General features: G+C 36.4%; 1 protein-coding gene across 1 annotated transcript; it reads right to left on the reverse strand.

Annotated features, from left to right (window-relative positions):
* Positions 1-18,154: 18,154 nt before the first annotated feature.
* On the reverse strand, positions 18,155-18,904 carry LOC125075560. Its single transcript, XM_047687273.1, has one exon. The coding sequence runs from the start codon at positions 18,902-18,904 to the stop codon at positions 18,155-18,157; it is 750 nt and encodes a 249-aa protein (XP_047543229.1).
* Between the last annotated feature and the right edge of the window lie 2,214 nt (positions 18,905-21,118).

Genomic DNA, 21,118 nt, shown 5'->3' on the forward strand with positions numbered 1-21,118 from the left:
ACTTGAAAAACTATTTTTCCATCAATTTAACACTTTCCTTTACGAACACTCTCTTCTTGATCCTTACCAATCCGGTTTCCGTACAGGTACTTCCACAGTCTTAGTTAAAGTCACAGACGACATTCGATGGGCTATGGACAATAAACAGCTCACAATTTTAGTGCTCCTAGATTTCAGTAACGCATTCAATTGCGTCGATCATGATATCTTGTTGAGTCTGTTATGTTCTTTAAACATATCTCCATCGGTGAAAGATTGGTTTCAGAGTTACCTCAGAGGTAGAAGACAACGAATTCGTATCGACGAGACTTTCTCGTCATGGTGTGAAGTCCGTGCTGGGGTACCTCAAGGTGGCGTGTTGTCTCCCTTACTTTTCTCTATCTTCATTAACTCGATTACTCATGTTATTTATTCTCTCTATCACATGTGTGCAGACGAAATTCAAATATATCAACACTCAACCCTTGAGAACGCAATTGCTGCTATTAACAGAGATCTAGTGGCAATTTCTAAATGGAGCAATCAGTATGGTCTTAAAATAAATCCTACCAAGTCACAAGTCCTTGTTATTGGCAGCCCAGCTATGACTGCAAGAATTGATTGGGCGAACATTCCCCAAGTTGTATACAACGGCTCTAATTTATCTTACTGCTCAACAGTTAAAGACCTTGGCATACATCTAGACCGAACACTTTCCTGGTCAGAACATCTAACTGAAATTAGTAAGAAAACATACGCGTCATTGAACTCCTTGCGACGTCTACAAAAAGTATTACCAATTCCTACCAAAACTTTGTTAGCAAACTCCCTTCTACTATCTATTCTCGATTACGCGGACGCAAGCTATCTTAATCTAACCGAGGACCAGCTTAATAAACTTGAGCGATTACAAAATCTAGCTATTCGGTTTATTTTCGGTCTCCGAAAGTATGACCATGTTTCAGAATTTCGTTCAAAGCTCAAGTGGCTCCCTATACGCCGTCGCCGAAACTTGCATACTCTCTCTCTTCTGTACTGTGTGTTGTTTAATCCGACCGCTCCTTATTATTTGAAGGAGTAGTTCGAATTTCTTGGAGATCAGTCTAGTATACGATCATCACGAAGCCTCATCCTAAAACTGCCCACCTATAGCAGTAAATATTATAAGCAGTCCTTCACTGTGCAGGCAATAACACTTTGGAACAACTTACCGCTAAGCATAAGACAATCTAAATCGCTACAAATATTTAAAAATTCTCTGAAGAAATTCTATTTGGACACTAATAATGATGACATTTGAGATACAGTTATTTATTATCTTATTTTACTTTCTATTATATTTATTAATAATATTATATTTATTTATTTTTATTTTTTTTATTACATATACTATATAGATATATGTATGTATATATGATTTATTTATAAATATATATAATCTGTTTTATATTTTATTTATTAGTATTTTTGTATTTATGTATCTGCTATATTTATTGAGTTGTATTTGTTATTATTCCATAATGTAAGTTTTTACTGCACCACCATATTGCCGTCTTTAATACACATTATTCCTCTAACCCAAAGGTTGTCTGGAAGAAATGGCTTATAAGCCATAAGACCGCCTTTTGCTTGGCCAACTTTGTTTTAAAGAATATATATTTTTTTATCTTTATGTATATTTGGTGTGCAATAAAGAGTAAAATAAAAATAATATTACATGATTTTACTTTATTAATCAAGTGTGACCGGTCTTTTCTCATTTTGTATATGTATGTATTGATATTTATAAGTATTAGTGATTATTTTTTTTTGTTTTTTTAATGAATTTATTTAATTTTATGTATTTTTTATCTTATTATGAGAATTCATATATGTATGTTTAGCTTCAGACCTGCAAGGCGGTATTGGTGTCAGAGGCATATGTAACTAACTCATTATACCACCTTTCAGTCGCATCACATTTCTGGCTTGTTTTAATTTGTTTTAGTTCTATTTCTGATTTGTGATCATTAATAAGACTTACTTCCAGTTCTGAAATGCGACTCAAAGCTCTTTCATGTTCATCGCTTTTTGACATTGTCATTCGCTCTTTGAATGAGGTCACAATCTCAAGAAGATTGTCCTGCTGTCTAACAACATCTAATAGGTTTAAAGATATTTATTGTTTCATAAAGAATATTACATATTCCCTTAAATGAAACTTAAAGCTAATTTACAAAACTATGTACATAAATGTTTACATTTTTGGGCGTACGAAACTAGGTTCTTAAATCTTATTATACAAAAAAATATATATATATTTTACAAGTAATACAACAAAAAAATAAATCAATAAGTGGGTAGTTTTGTATATCAATATTCATCACGACAAAATGTTCACAGACAAATTACAACTAGATGCGACATTACTAAAACAAAAACATTGCAACATTTTTATTCTTATTTCATTTTTTCTACATAGTTACTTTATTTATTCAATATTTCTCCGCTGTTATTAATGTATATTTTATGTTTTTGCATGTTTTATTTATTTTTATTTTTCTTGTTTTAGCTATTTTTATTTATATATTTATTTGTCCGTTTATAGAATACGTTTTCTTTATTAGGTAGTGTTAGTTAATAGATGTTCTTTTAGTATTTTTTTAAAAGTTCGTGTATTTTTTATTTCTTTTATACTTTTAGGAAGGTTATTATATATTTGAGCACTTTCGAATGTTATATTTCTTTTACCATAGTTTGTTCTTGGGGGACGTAATACTATATTATTTGCACTTCTTAGATATGGGTATTGCGGATTATTGTTTTTTAAAGACAAGTTTATATGTGTGTGTATTTCATTTGATAAAATTTTTCGAATTAGTATGCATGTATAATATTTATATGTATTTTTTATATTCATCAATTTTGTTTCCTTATATATTTTCTCTGTTGGCGTAAAGTAATCGTAGTGAAATAGTATCTTTATTAGTTTATTTTGTGCTGTTTGTAACATTTTAAGGTTAGTTTGAGCAGCAGAACGCCAAACTTGGATTAGGTAATCCAAGTGTGGCTTGACTAGGGAGTTAAAGATTATGTAACGGACTCTGCGGGGAAGGCAACACACTATATTGCGAAGAGCACCAGTTAAAGACACTAATTTTGATTTTATATTTTTAATGTGTGGTTTCCACGTAAGCTTGTTATCTAAAGTTAAACCTAGATATTTTTCGCTATCTGATCTGCTTATAATTATGTTATTCATTGTTAGAGGTTCAAAACTGTTTATTTTTTTATTTTTTGCTGCAAACCTAACATTGAGTAAGTTCAGGTCGTCTTGAGCATCTTGAATTATATTTTCTATTTCATTGCCATAATAGAATAAGGTAGTATCATCAGCGTAAAGTGACAGTTCTCCTTTAAGCTCAAGTTTAATTATATTGTTTATGTAAATAAGAAATAATATGGATCCCAATATTGAGCCTTGAGGGACTCCGTAAGTTATAAGGTTATTGCTACTTTGGTATTCTCCAATTTTAACAATTTGAATACGATCAGATAGGTATGATTTAAAAATACTAAGAGCTTTATTAGTAATGCCTATGTCTTTTAATTTATTTAACAATATAGGGTGGCTAACCGTGTCAAAAGCTTTTCTTAGATCTATGAAAACGCCAACAGCAATTTTCTTTTCATCTATACTATTTTTTAATTTGGTTACTAAATCAACTGTGGCAGATAATGTGTTTGATCTCGCTCTAAATCCATATTCCTTAGGATACAGATAGTCGATAGAGTTTAAATACGTGTCTAACCGATTGTAGATAATTTTTTCAAAAACTTTTGATATTACTGGGAGCACTGAAATGGGGCGATAGTTGCCGGGATCTGTTTTTAGTCCAGATTTGTATATAGGTGTCACTTTAGCTACTTTAAGAGTCGCAGGAAAAATACCATTTTCAAAACAGCCATTTACACACCGCGTAAGTTCATCGATTATTAAGTTTTTAATGGATTTTATTACCTTAGTGTTTATTTTATCAATACCAGCACTAGTGTTACTACCTAAATTATCAATTATTGTAATTATTTCTTTTTTTGTAGCTGGCTTTAATTTCTTAAGACCAAAATTAGCATTCAGAACATTTGGTTTCGCATTTGTATAGATTTTGTTATTATAATACTTTGGATCAATTGCTTCTGCTAGCGTTGAACCCACAGTAGAGAAAAAATCGTTAAAATATTGGCAAATTTCCTTTCCGTCTTTTAATTCGTTGTTTTCTTTTACCAATTTATTAGATAGATAGATAGATAGATAGATAGATAGATAAAAACTTTATTGCACTCAATATCATATAAAATAACAGTACATATAAAATGGTTATTTACAGAAAGTTGAAGGCAAGGGCGGCCTTATCACTAAAAGCGATCTCTTACAGGCAACCCAACAGATGAGGACAACATATTCTGTAAAGAGGGTAGTGCATAATATATTATGATGCATACATATACAATGGATATTTGATTTAATATAAAATTACATATAGAGAAAACTTAAAATAAACATACATGCAAATACCTGTACATACATACACGTATAAATATACATATATATAAACATACATATATATCTACATAAATACATATATACATACATACCTACCTACATATAAATATAAAAAAAGGAGTAGTTACGAAGACATATAATGATGTTTGACTCGACTTTTAAATATATTTAAGGACTGTGACATCCTAATGTCATGTGGGAGCGCATTCCATAATTTAATCGATTTGACAGTAAAAAAATCATTATAACAGTGTGAGTGGCTAAGAGGCAGCTGTAGTTTGTTGTCCGATAGAGAACGAAGATTGAGATGAAGAGAAGAATTAGAGCCAAGAAAGGAAAAGCGTTGTTTGAGGTAAGTTGGAGTTTGGGGAAAGAAAAGAATAGTGTAAAGGAGAGACCCTTTCTCGTGCAAATTACGTCTTTGTCTGACTGTAAGCCATCCAAGTCGGGTACGATATTCGGAAATCCGAAAACTGCAAACATTTTCCGACTTAGATTTGACACTTGCGCTGCCCAAGAAAATTTATCATCTATTATAAGACCTAAGTTAGTAACAATGTTATTGTTGATCAAAGTTGTACCGTCAAACACTACGGGAGGAACATTAACTTGATTAAGTTTCGCAAGCTGTTTTGGATTGCCAACTATAGCTAACTGTGATTTACTGGCATTTAACAATAATCCATATGACTTGCTCCACTCACTAATCGATTTAAGGTTATTATTCATAAGATCGATAGCATTAGCGATGTTCTCAACAGGAGTCGTTAAATAAACCTGCAAATCATCAGCATAGAGGTGAAAAGAAACAGAAAGATGTTTAGTGACAGAATTTATAAAGATAGAGAAAAGGAGAGGGGACAGAACACCACCTTGTGGGACACCCGCTTTGAGATAGCAACAGGAGGAAAACTTACCGTCAACAATAACACGCTGTTGACGATTTGAAAGATAAGACTGAAACCAAGAAACAGCACTGGAAGAGAAATTTAAAGAATCAAGAATAGCTAAGAGAATGTCATGGTCAACAGTATTAAAGGCATTGGAAAAATCAAGAAGAGCTATAATAGTAATTTCTTTCTTATCAATCCCAAAGCGAATGTCATCACAGACTTTGATCAAAGCTGTTGTGGTGCTATGCCCCGGGCGAAATCCCGATTAAAATGGGCTTAAAATATTATTTATAGAGAGAAAGTTGGAAAGCTGTCCATGGACAATGTGTTCGAGAACCTTAGAAAGGAAAGGAAGGATAGATATGGGACGGTAGTGAGCTAACAAAGTAGGATTAGAGATTTTGGGAATGGGTAGGATATGAGCTATTTGCCAACTATAGGGAAAAATACCTGAATTTAAAGAGAAATTATATAGGTGGCATAGAACAGGAAGAATGGTATCTAAAGACAGGAGTATCATTTTGCGACTGATACCGTCCTATCCAGCGGCGTCTGATTGAATACCAAGAATACTCTTCCTGATATCCTCAGAAGTCACTAGAGTAAAAGAGAAAGGAGAAAAATTAGGCTTAGGACGTGTGGTTATCGAATTCAAGGTGTGACATTTATTCGCATTGTCCATGGTAGCCGCCGTGAAGTGCTTATTTAGCGCTTCAGCGTCAACATTTCTTACATCTGGTGACTGACGGTCAATACCCATCGCAAACAAAAAACGCCATACCTTGCCGGTGTTCTTGATGCTAACAGAATTGTGTATATAATTTCGTTGAGCGTCCCTACAGACTTTGCTGCAATGATTGCGCAGCCGTTTATATTTAAGGAGATTGTTGTCTGTCGGTCTCCGTTTATATCTCGACTTAGCAGCATTACGTCTTGCCATGATAACTTTGATATCTGGTGTTAACCATGGTGCTGGAAGGTGCTTTAACTTAATCGGTCTTAATGGAGCATGAATATCAAAAAGATCTGAGAGAAGAGAGTTAAATAATTCAAGTTTATCATCCATAGATGGAGCATTGAATACAGCATCCCAATCAATCCGATCAAGGTCACGCAAAAATTTATTATTGTCAAAGTTCTTGAAGCTTCGTCTCATGACAATGGTAGGTTTTGATTTAGGCGGACGGACTTTATATGACAGATACAAAAGGTCATGGTATGAAAACGCTTCAGCGGGGTATTGGCCATACAGCATAGCATGATCAGATGAGGAAACAATTATTAAATCTAATAAAGAAGGAGAGCAGTTTGGGAAAAAGTGAGTAGAATTAGAAGGAAGTATATTTAAATTAGAGTTATTCACAATATTACGAAGGCGTTGAGCACGTGAGTCATTTTTATTTAAACACGTGTTAAAATCACCCATAATAATGGTGTGATCAACAGCAGAAACATATTTCTCAAGTAGGTGCTCAAAACATTGAAAATAATTAATATGAAGAGAAAGGCTATAAAATACCCCTAAAGGACTTTTAAAGGACCAAATAAGAGTTCAAGAATAATGTGCTCGGAAGATTCGGAATATTGCGATGGGGATTTATCTAAAATGGAAAAAGGAATATGACTACGTAGATAAATTGCTACACCGCCACCACCTTTTCCCGTCCTGTCATTTCGTATTAGATGAAATCCTGGCAAGGAGAAAGAGGTAGAAGGAAGGCAAGGCATAAGGAATGTTTCAGATATCAAGATAGCATGCAAATTTTTAAGATCAAGTGATGTTAACAAATCCGTATAATGCGCGGGAATGCTTTGTGCGTTGAGATGGACAACGTTAAAATTTTTAGGAACCGTATGAAAAGTAGAATCCAAATGAGTATGTAATGACAAAGGTATACTATGAAAGCTATCGCTTGATGAGGCAGATATAAAGTCATCGCCCAAACAAATATAATCATCGGAGTCACTCATATTGTAAGTAAATAATAAATATAAATAATAATAAAATAAAAATAATAGCTAATAAATACAAAATATACAAATAAATATATGAAATATTTATATATAAATAATAATAATAATAATATAAATAATATCTAATAGTATCTAGTAACAATAAAATAATTATTAAATTTATAGCATTCATAATGTTGTCTTAGATTTTCGCGATTATTACACATTGAAATAAAACTAGTTTTTAACGGATTTAATCGCGTATATTAATTATTTTAACATCCCGACGTTTCGAGCACTTTGCAGTGTTCGTGGTCACGGGCAGACTAAGGTGACATTTGTCTGTTCGAATTACAAAAGAAATATTATTTACAACTACCGCCAACGATTTCTTAATTGATATCTTGAGTAGCGTTCCGGTTGCACGCAGAAGGCACTAACTGTATCTTTAGGTCTTGCAGTCTGTTGGATTTGGGATTTTAAATTTTTAATAAGTGGATCCCAAGTGTTAGAAAGTCTCCAACCATCTTCTCTATTGAAGTTCGGATGTTTTTGAATTTCAATAGCCTCGCGTATCATTCTAGGAATGAATCTGTGTTCTCTAGCGAGGATCTGTGGTTTATCAAATCGAATAAAATGGTTAGGTTTATCCAGAGCATGTTCACAGACTGCAGACTTTGAAGAACGCCTATTTTTGACATCTCCTATATGTTCCTTGACCCTAGTACCGATACTTCTCTTTGTTTGACCTATGTAAGATAAACCACACTCACATTCGAGTTTATATACTCCCGCAGTTTGTAAAGGGATATTACTCTTGATAGGTCTCAAGAACTAGCTTACTTTCTTATGAGGCTTGTAAATGGTTTTAATCGAAGCTCGCTTCAAGATATTGCCAATCCTGTCTGTAACTCCCTTCACATATGGTAGAAATGCAGGTTGTCGCTCAACTGTGGGTGGCTTAATACGGCTTCTGCGATGCTGGCGAGGCACGGGCGTCTTGTTCTGGTGGAGTGCAAGCTTGACCTGAAGTAGCTCGTCCTCTAGGTGTTCAGCATCGCAGAGATGGTGGGCTCTCTGAAACAAAGATTTGCCAACGGTAGCTAACTGACTAGGGTGGTGGTGCGAGTCACCATTGAGGTATTTAATGGTGTGTGTGGGTTTCCTATAAACTGTGTGACTTAATGTATTGTCAGGATTCCTGATAATAAGGATGTCAAGAAAAGCTAAAGAATTATTTGCCTCTAATTCCATAGTAAATTGAATGTTTTTATTTATAGAATTGAGATGTACTAAAAATGCAGATGTCAGATCACTAGGTAGTATTGTGAAAGTGTCATCTACGTACCGTTTATAAAACCTAGGTGTTATTGGTCCGGAGCGAAGAGCCCTCTCCTCTAGGTCTTCCATGAATAAATCAGCGACCACGGGGGATACTGGGGAACCCATGGCTACTCCGTCAACTTGTACATAGAATTCATCATTCCACAATAAATAACCAGATGTGAGGCAGTGATGTAACAGCTCTGCATATTCAATAGGCATGTTGTGTGTCTGTAGCTTCCTCTTGACAATTTCGATGCAGTCTTGTATGGGTAAGGAGGTAAACAATGACTGGACATCAAAACTAACCATTGTCTCGTTGTTGGTTAATTTAAGGTCTTTGATTTCACCAACAAACTGGTAAGAATCCTTGACATACGCCGCAGTGTGTCCTCGGAGGGGTGATAATATCCTTGCTATGTGTTGAGCCAATCTATATGTTGGTGTATCGATTTGGCTTACAATAGGACGCAGCGGAGCACCAGTTTTATGTTCTATTTCAATTTATAGACTAGTTTTATTTCAATTTATAGCATTCAATCAATCTATCAGCTGCTACTGCTGTAAGTTATCGCTTAGATATAAACAGTATCCAGAATACTATTTTTTAAAAACACAACATGAAATTAGGAAAACAAAAAAAAATAACGAAACAAAAAAAAAATGTATATATGTCTATAAAAAAACTAGATTAACACGTGAAACGAAATGTCAGCAGCGGAATGTAACATCAATTTAATTGACAGCTATCACTCACATTGACAGTGTCTTGTACACACACTGCATTTGACATTTGGTTTTTTCGCTTGCGTTAGCGTTGGTTAACACACGTGTTAAGAGATTTTGAGTGTTTTCGTTTAGTACTACAGTATATTTTATTGTTAATAGTGTTTTAGTTGGTAGTTGGGTTAAGTGGTGTTACTAATATTTGTAAATCTTGTAAGTATTTATCATATTTTAATATTATTTAGCTTTTAAATTTTATAATGGAGGTTGATCCTCCTCCAGAACCCCCTGATCCAGGTGGCTCAATAGAATCAGTTCCCGATATTTGTCCTCCTCCCGCTATACCTGTATCTCGAAAACGCCAAGTTAATGATTTGAGTAATTCTGATTTAAATGCAAAAAAAACCATAATACATCCAAGTACGGCTAATCCTTCGATACAAACGATTTACACCCATCCATCCTTCTCTGAAGGCCCAAAAATTTATACTGATGATGACAAGGGTCCTTTCATCGTTCATGTGTCCCGGGAAGTCTCTGACCCAGCTTCAGGAACTACTGTACGGGCTATTAAATTTGGACAATTCCTGCACACACATAAAATTAATGGAATAATTAACGATGGTGTTAAAAACATAGGCCGAAACAAAATTTCAGTTGAATTTTCAACATCCCAAGCAGCAAACTCATTTCTAGCTAACCCTATTGTTGAAATGTGCAAGTATAAAGCTTCTGTACCGACTTATAATGTAACTAGAATGGGATTGATTAAGGGTATTCCCGTAGACTGGACGATGGAAGAACTGGCAATGTCACTTGAGTTTCCCACTGGATGTGGTGAAGTTATGAAAATAAGACGCCTGAACAGAAAAACAATTGCTGATAGTGTTACTACATGGGTTCCTACCCAATCTGTTGTAATTACATTTAGAGGTCAAATACTTCCTTCAAAAGTGTATTCCTACCATACGTCCCTTCCAGTAGAAACTTACAAACTGCCCACTATCCAATGCCTTAATTGCTGCCGTTATGGTCATATTAAAACTCAGTGTCGATCTCAACCTAGGTGTTTTAAGTGCTCCAAATCCCACACAGGTGAGTCTTGTAGTGTAAGTAAGGACAACGCCACTTGCTTACATTGCTCTGGTAACCATTTCACAACAGACAAGGACTGTCCAGAGTTTTCTCGCCAACAATCTATCAAAATTGTTATGTCTCAGGACAACATATCATACATTGAAGCATCCTCTCGGTCCCCTCCTGTACGTAGATCCTATGCAGAGATTGCAAAAGAGATGTTTACCCCTCCCACATATTCTCCAATTCTCCCTAGTCAACCTATCCCTTCAACTACCAAGTCCTATCGGAAGACTGTTATCAGTACTCCTCGCCCAAGATCACCTCTTGGGAAAGGGTATGATAAACAGGCCCATCAATCGATCGTTAGTAATTGTCCCTCTACTGCTCCTAATGGTTGTGCTCTCAACCAAAACACTCCTAACCCTCTTAATAACAATCCCAACTTCTTAGAAATGCTAACTAAGATACTTCTCAGTATTATCTCAACATGTAACGATATCCCCTTACCGTCCAACGTTGCTCAAGACTTATGTCAGTTATTCTCCATCCTTCACAATGGCCCCAATCAGCTTCCTTCAATGGAACTGCAAGAGCGTCCGGCCTAAAAAACATGAACTCCTCTCTCTCATAAACATCCATAAACCTGTCATTATTGCCATCTCTGAAACATGGTTGATCCCTGGATCCCGATTCCGGGTCCCAGGCTTCTCCTGTTTGAGGGATGACAGAAGTGATGGTTATGCTGGGAGTGCCATTTTCGTTCGGCACTCCCTTCCTTTCTCCCAAATTCCTTTATCCCTTCCCAGCCAGCATATTAATGCTGTTGCTGTTAGAGCCCTCAACATCTCGTTTCTTTCCCTGTATATTCCTCATCCTAATCCAGCTTTAATTCCTGATATATCTGCCATCATTTCCACTCTCCCTAGTCCTATCCTAGTCATGGGGGATTTTAACGCCCATCACACCTCCTGGGGTTCACATTTCTGTGACCCATTTGCTCTCTTGTTGACGGACATATTTGATGATGCAATCCTCTGCATCCTCAATAATAGCTCACCAACACGTAGAGTATATCCTAACCAAAACCCAAAATCCGCTGTAGACTTATCCTTAACCTCTCCAGCCCTTGCTTCTCAAATATCCTGGAATGTCCTCTCATCCTCTTTTGGCAGTGACCACTTTCCTATCCTCCTTTCTTTAAATCACCGATCCATTGCCCATATCAATCCAAATCCCTTATTAAAATTTAAATTAAAAAATGTTAACTGGTCTGCATATGCTGAGTCTGTTGATTCCATGATCGACATCCTCTTTATTTCACAAGACTATGGAAATGTAATTCTTTGCTGTGATCTTTTCCTTAATGGTATTTTAACTGCAGCTAATCTCCACTTCCCTAAAAAACACACCTCAAAAAATCATTTGCTTTCCACCCCCTGGTGGGATGAGGAATGCAAACGATTATCTGAACAGAGACTAGAGGCTGAAGCATCATACTCATTGTGTATGTCTTTGGATAACTTTTGTAAGTATCAGAAAATCGACGCCAAATTTAAACAATTAATTTCTAAAAAGAAAAAAGTTAGTTGGATTCATTTTTGTGAACCCCTGAGTCCTCATTCCTCTTCCTCTGTAGTCTGGTCCCAACTTAAAAAATTCCGCCGATGCCTTAATTCTGTTGACCCTTCCTCAAATACTCCTTCTGAGTGGCTTAACAATTTTGCTGATAAGCTTGCCCCCCCATTTGTCCCTTATGAGGACAGTTTTCTAAGTTCTACGCCAGCATCCACATCCATTTTGGATGTGGATGCCCCCTTTTCTTTTTCCGAACTTCAATGTGCGTTAAATGGTTTGTCAGATTCTACTCCTGGGGAAGACGGCGTTCCTTACTCTTTTATTTCTAAATTAAATGATAAAGCGAAAAAATGTTTTTTAAATATAATCAACTCGGTTTTTATCAAAGGAATTGTCCCGCAATCTTGGAAGACACAAATTGTTATCCCGATCCTTAAACCGGGTAAGAACCCTTCAGATTGCAACTCTTATAGACCGATAGCTTTATCATCAACATTGGCAAAGATTACTGAACATCTGTTGAAGAACCGCCTGGAATGGTTAATGGAAAGCAGAAATATACTTGCTCCCTCTCAATTTGGCTTTCGGAAGGGGTTGAGCACCATTGATAGTCTAAGCATACTCACAACAGACATTCGAATTGCCTTTGCTAAAGGAGAGTACCTTGTGGGAATCTTTCTAGATATATCTTCTGCATATGATAATGTACTTCTTCCGTTGCTCAGGCAGAAAATGCAACAGCTGAGTATTCCACCGAGGATAGTTCATCTCATATGTAATCTGTTAACTTGCAGATCAATAACGATTAGACACCGAAATTTCTCACTTCCCCCCAGACTTGTCTGTAAAGGTCTTCCTCAAGGCTCAGTACTCAGTCCTCTGCTTTACAGCATATACACCCATGATCTCGATTTGTCTGTTAACAATTTTTGTAACATACTCCAGTATGCTGATGACACTGTTTTGTATTATAGATCCAGTTCCATAGAAAATTTAACATTTCGATTAAACTCTGCTTTGCATTACCTATCCCAATGGCTCTCTGACCATGGCTTATCGCTGTCGATAGCTAAAAGTCAAGCAGTGGTATTTACTAAAAATAGACGTATACCTACTTTTAATTTGTTTTATGAGGGTCAACGCATTAACTTTGTAGACAAAACAAAATTTCTTGGTATTATTCTCGATCACCGACTGAACGGAATTTCACACTCTGACCATTTAGCCAAGAAATGTGAAAAATCAATTAATGCCCTTAGAGCAGTATCTGGAGTTTGGTGGGGAGCTCACCCTTATACATTGAAGCTGATCTATAACGCAATAGTTCGTAGTCATTTGGACTATGGACTGTTTGTTCTAGATCCCTTCAATAAATCAGCTTCAGAAAAATTAAACAAAATTCAGTTTAAATGTTTGCGCATAATCTTGGGTGCGATGAAATCCACCCCTACTAATGCTCTGCAGGTTGAGTGTGTTGACCCCCCTCTACATATAAGGAGGCAATACTTATGTGACCGCTTTATCATCAAATTGTTACAGCTATCTTCCCATCCTCTATTGGCCCGATTAAACAAATTATCCCACCTTTACAACTCAAACAGTCCGAAATCCTCATTCCTAACAGTATTTAAAACGGGATATTTACCATGTTTTTTATTTTTATTTGTTGGAGCTCGATATTTCGACATTATCTACGAATGTCTTGTTCACGAGACTGACGTTTGCGGGTAGATGTTGACGGCATTAGAAGTGTCCATATCGGACTACCTCCTTTCTCGTACGTTTGCTACGTAAACACTGATTACCACTACCACTGTCACTTTCACCCTTACTATATGTTTTATTTGCACTCGAAACTCGATCCCATGTTTTACAAACGAAACTCACCGTATCGATTCGCGAATTTTTTATATTATTATTCAAGGGTTTGCATAACTTTAACACTGGATTCCATACTTTCGACAGTTGAAACCCATCTTCCCTATTGAAATTACTATATTTAGTAATTTCAATGGCTTCTCGTACCAGTCGGGGTATATAATGGCGTTCTGTCGCGAGTATCTGAGCATTATGAAACTCGATCCAATGGTTCGGCCCGGCTTCCAGAAGATGTTCCGCGATGGCTGATTTCTTGATATCATTGTTTTTTACCGCCTTGATATGTTCGTTGATACGACATGATACCTTACGCTTTGTCTGTCCAACATAGGATTTACCACAACTACAATCGATTTTATAAACTCCGGGTTTTTCCAAGGGAAAGCTATCTTTAGGTGAACGCAACATTTGCCCTATCTTCTTGAAAGGAGTGAAGATAGTCTTCACCGCATATTTGCTCAGGACTCTAGCTATCTTATCTGTCACTCCTTTAACATATGGCATAAATGCTGGTTGTCTTTCAACCCTGTACTGCCGCAGTAACTTATGATCCCGTGTAGCTGTGTTTCCCACTTTATATCCATTCCGCTGTAGGACCTTTTTAACGTGTGCTAGTTCAGGTTGTAAGTGGTCTTCATCACAAAGGTCGTAGGCGCGATTGGTCAATGATGTTACTACAGCGTTTAAGTGTCGAGGATGGTGGTGTGAGTTAGCATGAAGATATCGGTCGGTATGCGTTGTTTTTCTGTAGACAGTATGGCTCACAGAGCCGTCCGTACGTACTCCAATTTCAACATCAAGGAATGCTATTTTTCTGGACTTCTCCATTTCACAGGTGAATTTAATTTTGCTGTGGATGCTGTTTAAGTGATTTAAGCAATTCGTTGCACTATCACTGTCCCCCTTTATGATGGCAAATACGTCATCTACATACCTCTTCCACAGTTTAATTGTAGGTACAGCCTTTGCCGTTGACATGGCTATCTCCTCGAAATGTTCCATCCAGATGTTGGCGACTAGAGGAGCGACTGGACTCCCCATTGCCACACCATCTATCTGCAAGTAGTACTCGCCTTGGTAAACAAAGTAACTGGTCTCTAGGCAATGGTGTAACAATTTCGTATATTCAGTCGGTATGTTATTTCGCTGTAATTTCACCTTTATAACATCCATACATTCAGAGACCGGCACATTTGTGAATAATGACTCGACGTCAAAACTGACCATCAAGTCGTCAGGTTCAACCGTAGTCGAACGCAAGATGTCAACAAATTGTCTGGAGTCCTTGACATGAGATTTTGTCTGGCCTGCTAACGGTTGTAGTACTTTAGATACATGTTTTGCCAATTCGTAGGTGGGCGAGTCAATCTGACTTACTATCGGCCTCAGTGGAACATTTGGCTTATGTATTTTAGGTAGTCCGTATAATTTAGGTGGTTGTATGTTTCTCGGCCGGAGTAAATATTTTGTTGTCTCATGTCCAATAGCATCCCTATAGGTTTTGATTAAAGTGGTCGTAGCCCGGTTTGTTCTTGCCGTAGGGTCATAGGAGACTTTTCGGTAAGTATTTACGTCACTCAGTAGATGTCGTATTTTTCTGTCATAGTCTGTGACATCCATAACCACAGTAGCATTCCCTTTATCCGCTCTAAGGACTATTAGGTCTTCATCCTTCTGTAGTTCTCGTAAAGCGGACAATTGATCCGACGTAATATTAGGTTTAGGGGGTTTTGATTGACGTAATATAAGGGCGGCATCTTGTCTTAATATGTCTGCCTCAAAAGTAGGTATATTATTACGTTGAATCACTTCCTCAACACTACCAATTACGTCTTCATAAGGAATGCATTTTGGAGTAGGGGCAAAGTTCAAACCTTTTTCGAGTACCTCCCGAGCGCCTTGCGTCAACTCTTTATTATTATAAATTTATCACCTAAAGATAGCTTTCCCTTGGAAAAACCCGGAGTTTATAAAATCGATTGTAGTTGTGGTAAATCCTATGTTGGACAGACAAAGCGTAAGGTATCTTGTCGTATCAACGAACATATCAAGGCGGTAAAAAACAATGATATCAAGAAATCAGCCATCGCGGAACATCTTCTGGAAGCCGGGCCGAACCATTGGATCGAGTTTCATAATGCTCAGATACTCGCGACAGAACGCCATTATATACCCCGACTGGTACGAGAAGCCATTGAAATTACTAAATATAGTAATTTCAATAGGGAAGATGGGTTTCAACTGTCGAAAGTATGGAATCCAGTGTTAAAGTTATGCAAACCCTTGAATAATAATATAAAAAATTCGCGAATCGATACGGTGAGTTTCGTTTGTAAAACATGGGATCGAGTTTCGAGTGCAAATAAAACATATAGTAAGGGTGAAAGTGACAGTGGTAGTGGTAATCAGTGTTTACGCAGCAAACGTACGAGAAAGGAGGTAGTCCGATATGGACAATTCTAATGCCGTCAACATCTACCCGCAAACGTCAGTCTCGTGAACAAGACATTCGTAGATAATGTCGAAATATCGAGCTCCAACAAATAAAAATAAAAAACATGGTAAATATCCCGTTTTAAATACTGTTAGTAATAAAAATAACCATGTTAATTTAAAATCCTCATTCCTATTAAACAGTTTCCTCAAGTATACCAACCTCCCTCATCCCCTTACCACTTTTCCTTCTAATCCTCTTTTTTCCACCTCCTTTAAAGCTCTTATTTTTAATACCCCTATTATAACAAATCTTGGTCTTATAAAAGGTTCCCCTGATACTAGTGTCCAATTTCAAAAAATGTTTCATCAAAATTGGCCAAATCACCTCCCTATATATACTGATGCCTCTAAGCTCTCACCGACCGGCTGCGTTGGCGCAGCTTGTTGGATACCTAATTATAAAATAGCCCTTTTATTTAAATGCCCCCCTGAAACCTCTATATTTTCCGGTGAGGCTATTGCTTTACTGGAAGCTATTATGTATGCCCAGTCACACAACATACAACAAACACTTATCTTATGTGACTCATTAAGCTGTCTGTTGGCCATTAAAGAAAATCCTTTTCGTAGCAAATTAAGACTTTCTATCGTTTTTAAGATCAGAGAGGCCCTGTTGTCCTGTCACCAACAAGGCCTTCAAGTTTTGCTGGTCTGGATTCCAAGTCATTCCGGTATTATTGGAAATGAGATGGCTGACTCATATGCTAAGATTGCTATCCAATCTGGTTCGTCTGAGCATTTTGTCAATTCCTCTCGAGACTTGCTCACTCTTGCGAAAGCTCATATGGTTAAATCCTGGAATGCTTTTTGGATTTCATCAAAATCGGTTAAGGGTAAGTATTATTCGGCGTTACAACCTGAAATTCCGAGGCGACCTTGGTTTTCATTTCACAGGCACGCTGACCGTTGGGTCACTTCCACTATCTGTCGGTTACGCCTCGGGCATTCATGCACACCTACCCACCTAGCAAAGATAAGAGTTCGAGATCACTCGCTGTGTGAATGTGGCCTAGACGAAGGTTCCGCTACCCATATCCTGTTCCTTTGTCCTAAACTTCTTCATCCCATTTACGACATTCTCCCTCCTAAAGTTCCTCGTCCTATAAATGTTGAATGTTTGTTGACGTTTGTGTTTAGTCCATTTTGTTCTTTTTTGTGTAAATATATTAAATGTAATAAAATTAAGTTGTGAATAGTCCTATTGAGTGTTATATCTTATTATATATAGTTTAGTTTAGTTTCTATTACTAACCCTTAATGTTTGTGTTGTTCTAGGTTACGGATTAACAAGGAAATTACTACTACTATATTTGGCTTTTGAAATTTAATTGAGTTTGTTACCTCAACCATACCGATCAATCTCATTCGTGTCTTCTCCATCTTACGTGACATTGGCGAAATAATCTGTGCCCTATGGCACAACTAAAAGCCATTAAACTAAGAATTGAATTGAATTGCATTTGACGTTTCCATATTATTTAAATAATATTAACAAATAGTAGGTAAACTATAACATTACAAGTGAATAACAGTGTACCTAAATAAAGAGTTATAAATAACTACCTACAAAGAGAAAAAAAAAAACACAAATAGTTATTAATGTACTGAAGAACATTGATTACCTGAAGGACCCGTATGAGAGACAACAAACAAGACACAGTTTTTATTGAAACACCAGTTATAATAATTAGAAAAATATAAGAAATAGTTACTTCTTTAAGTTCCTTTTCGGTCGGACTCCCTGCGAATTCTTGTTCTCTTGGGTATTGATGTTGGATGAGGTTGTAGTCCTAGCTGAAACTTGTTGAGGCACCGTAGCAGTGAAATACGTATTCAGCTCCGCCATAGACGTAATTTGGTGACGCTTACCATCTGGACCAATAATAACTATGTTGCCATCTCTAGTCCAACATTTGTTGATACCAAGACGCTGTCTGGCAGCCACGAAGACGTCATGACGTTCCTTTGTTAGGAACTCAGACAGTGTAACCCCAGTGTTCTTCAGACTGGTTTTCGCATACCACACTTTGTTACGCATGATTGGATCTTGGAACTTAATAAGGATGACCCTTGGTTTCTCAGTAACCGAAGAACCCAAACGATGGCAGCGACTGATAGAATCCGCTGATAACTCTGGCAACTTGAGATGTTTAGACAGCAGCTGACTGACAGTAGCCGATAAATTTTCTTTGTTGGCTTCCGGAACCCCATGCACCAGGAGCATTTTCCGTCTACTTCTCATTTCAATTTGGTCACACTTTTTCGAAAGGAGCTCGACTTGCAGCTGAAGTCCTTCCAGAGCCGTTAAGACAAAACTCCGGAAAGCATTAAACTGGGAGACTATGTTGGAAGTCGGACTGGCGGCTGGCATATTAGGATTCAAATTTTGCTGGAATTCAGCCATTTTAGAGTTGAAATGTTCTGTTAGTTGTGCAATCGAGTGTTTAATAGAGTCCATTATTAATCTGATCTTCGGTAAAGACAATAGTGATTGAGGGAGTTAATTGAACTTTAGTTGTCTGTTGTTTAATATGTGTTTTTATACCTGGATTAGATAAAGGAGTCACAGCTGACAGGTATGATGAATGCTTAGCACATTTTACCAGGTGTTAATTATTTATTTATTATTTATTAGGTTTTAAGACTTCTTTTATTTTATTTTTAGTTAGACTGTCAATTAAGTCCCACATTTTCCTAGGTTTTTGTTTACATTCTGAGAATTTTTTATGATAGTATTCATTTTTCATAGTTTGTATTTCTTCAGAAACCAGATTTCTTTCCCTTTTGAACTTTTTCTCTATGACTTCATCTTTGGGATTGTTTTTGTGTTGGCTCCAGAGAACATTTTTCCGATTAATTTTATTGAGTATGTTTTTATTTACCCAGTCTTGTCTCGGTGGATTAAGTATTTTAGATTTCTTAATTTTGCATTGATGTAAGATTTGTAGTAGTCTGTTTTCGAATTGGATGTAGTCAATATATTCATTGTTTGTACCAGCTTTTAATAGTTCATGTAGTTTTATGTAATCTATTGTTTCATAATTAATTTTTTGTTTAGGTTCTGGTTGATATTTGTCTACTTCAAAGTATATTTGCTTATGGTCTGATATGGAAGACTCAATGACAGCCAGGTGAAAATGATTATCTTTCAGATTGGTGGCAATGTGATCAATTAACGCCTTCTTTTGAAATGTTTCACGAGTGCAATGTTGAATGTCGATTTTGTTCATTATTTTAAAGTAATTTTCTTTTAATGTATCCATATAATCTTCTACTGAACAATCTGGGGCTAATAGATCAAAATTGAAGTCTCCACATATTAATGCTCTTTTCCTACGATTGAGTTGAAGTGAGAAAGTATCTAGAAAGTTTTTGATGTTTGTTCGGCCAGGCTTGTTTATCGCGCCAATATCTAAAGATAACTTTTCCAGATGTATCCATAAGTAGTGGTTGTCATCTTGGGATAGTTCTTCAACAAAATTATGTTTCAGCTTATTGTTGACAAAAAACGATACTCCTCCTCCAATTGTATTTTGTCTGTAGTGATAATAGTGAGTATAACCTGGTATCTGGAGTCTTTTGCCCTCGTCATCTGTTTTAATCCACGTTTCTGATAGTATTATCACATGTAAATCATATTTAAAAGAGTTAACTACGCACGTCAGCTCGTCAAGTTTTCCAGGCTTGACTATACTCCGCGCATTAGCATATAAACATTTTAAAGATTTCTTAGTAGTAATTATATCATCATAGTTGTTTAAAACTTGGTAGGTGGTGTGGTTGGATTTTTTTGTATGTTTGTTTAAAGTAGAGAGTTTTTTGGAAGAGAGCTGATAATTTTAGGTGTGCCTTTGATATACTTAATTCGCAGATTGTCCTCACCATTTGCAGTCCGACGGTGTAATTCATTTTTAAGATTTTTGAATTGCGCTTGCTGAAAAGGTGTTTGATCCGGGAAGATTTTTATTTGATCGTTCTTCAACTTATTTCTGTTTCGAAGTATTAACTTGGCCGATTGTTCTAATTCGAAGTGTACTTTAATAGCACGAATATTGTTTGGTTTGTATTTCCCGATTCTTATAACTTTGGTAGGTTCAGGACAGTCCTTCAGTAATATTTTAAAGGTTTTTAATACCTCTTCTTTATCATGGGTTTGTCGTTCCTTAGAATCACTCGATTTTGGTTACGGAATACCAGACAGTATTACGTTTTTCTTTCGAAGAGTTTGTTCGGTAATTTCCGCCAACATATCTCCATATAAGTTTTCATCCAATGTAGTCAAACTATTCCGGGACGTCTTAAAGTTTTGTAGACTACATTCCAAGGCTGCAATTCTTGTTTCCATTTTGCCGGTTGTACAGGTAATATTTTGTATTTCTGTTTTAATTTTTTCGTGTTCCATGTTTATAGTTAATAATTTTTGTTCAGTCTTGCCTATAGTTGCTTTGATTTCTAAAACTTCATTTTTTATTGCAGTAATTTCGCTCGCTATTTTCGTGGAGCTCTCGTTTTGTGTATTTATAGACGTTGTGAAGAGAAGCATCATTTCAGCCATTTGTTTTTTGGATATCCGCTAGTTGATTATTCATATCATTGTCTGAACCATATTTGCGTTTATTACGTATATATGAGATAGATCCGTATAGGTTGTACCTTGCGCACTTATGGTCGA

This window comes from Vanessa atalanta, chromosome W (assembly GCF_905147765.1).
Source record: "Vanessa atalanta chromosome W, ilVanAtal1.2, whole genome shotgun sequence".
NCBI lineage: Eukaryota > Metazoa > Arthropoda > Insecta > Lepidoptera > Nymphalidae > Vanessa > Vanessa atalanta.

Coding starts and splice junctions, on each gene's coding strand:
- LOC125075560 (XM_047687273.1), bottom strand. CDS start 18,904: ATGGACTCTATTAAACACTCGATTGCACAACTAACAGAACATTTCAAC.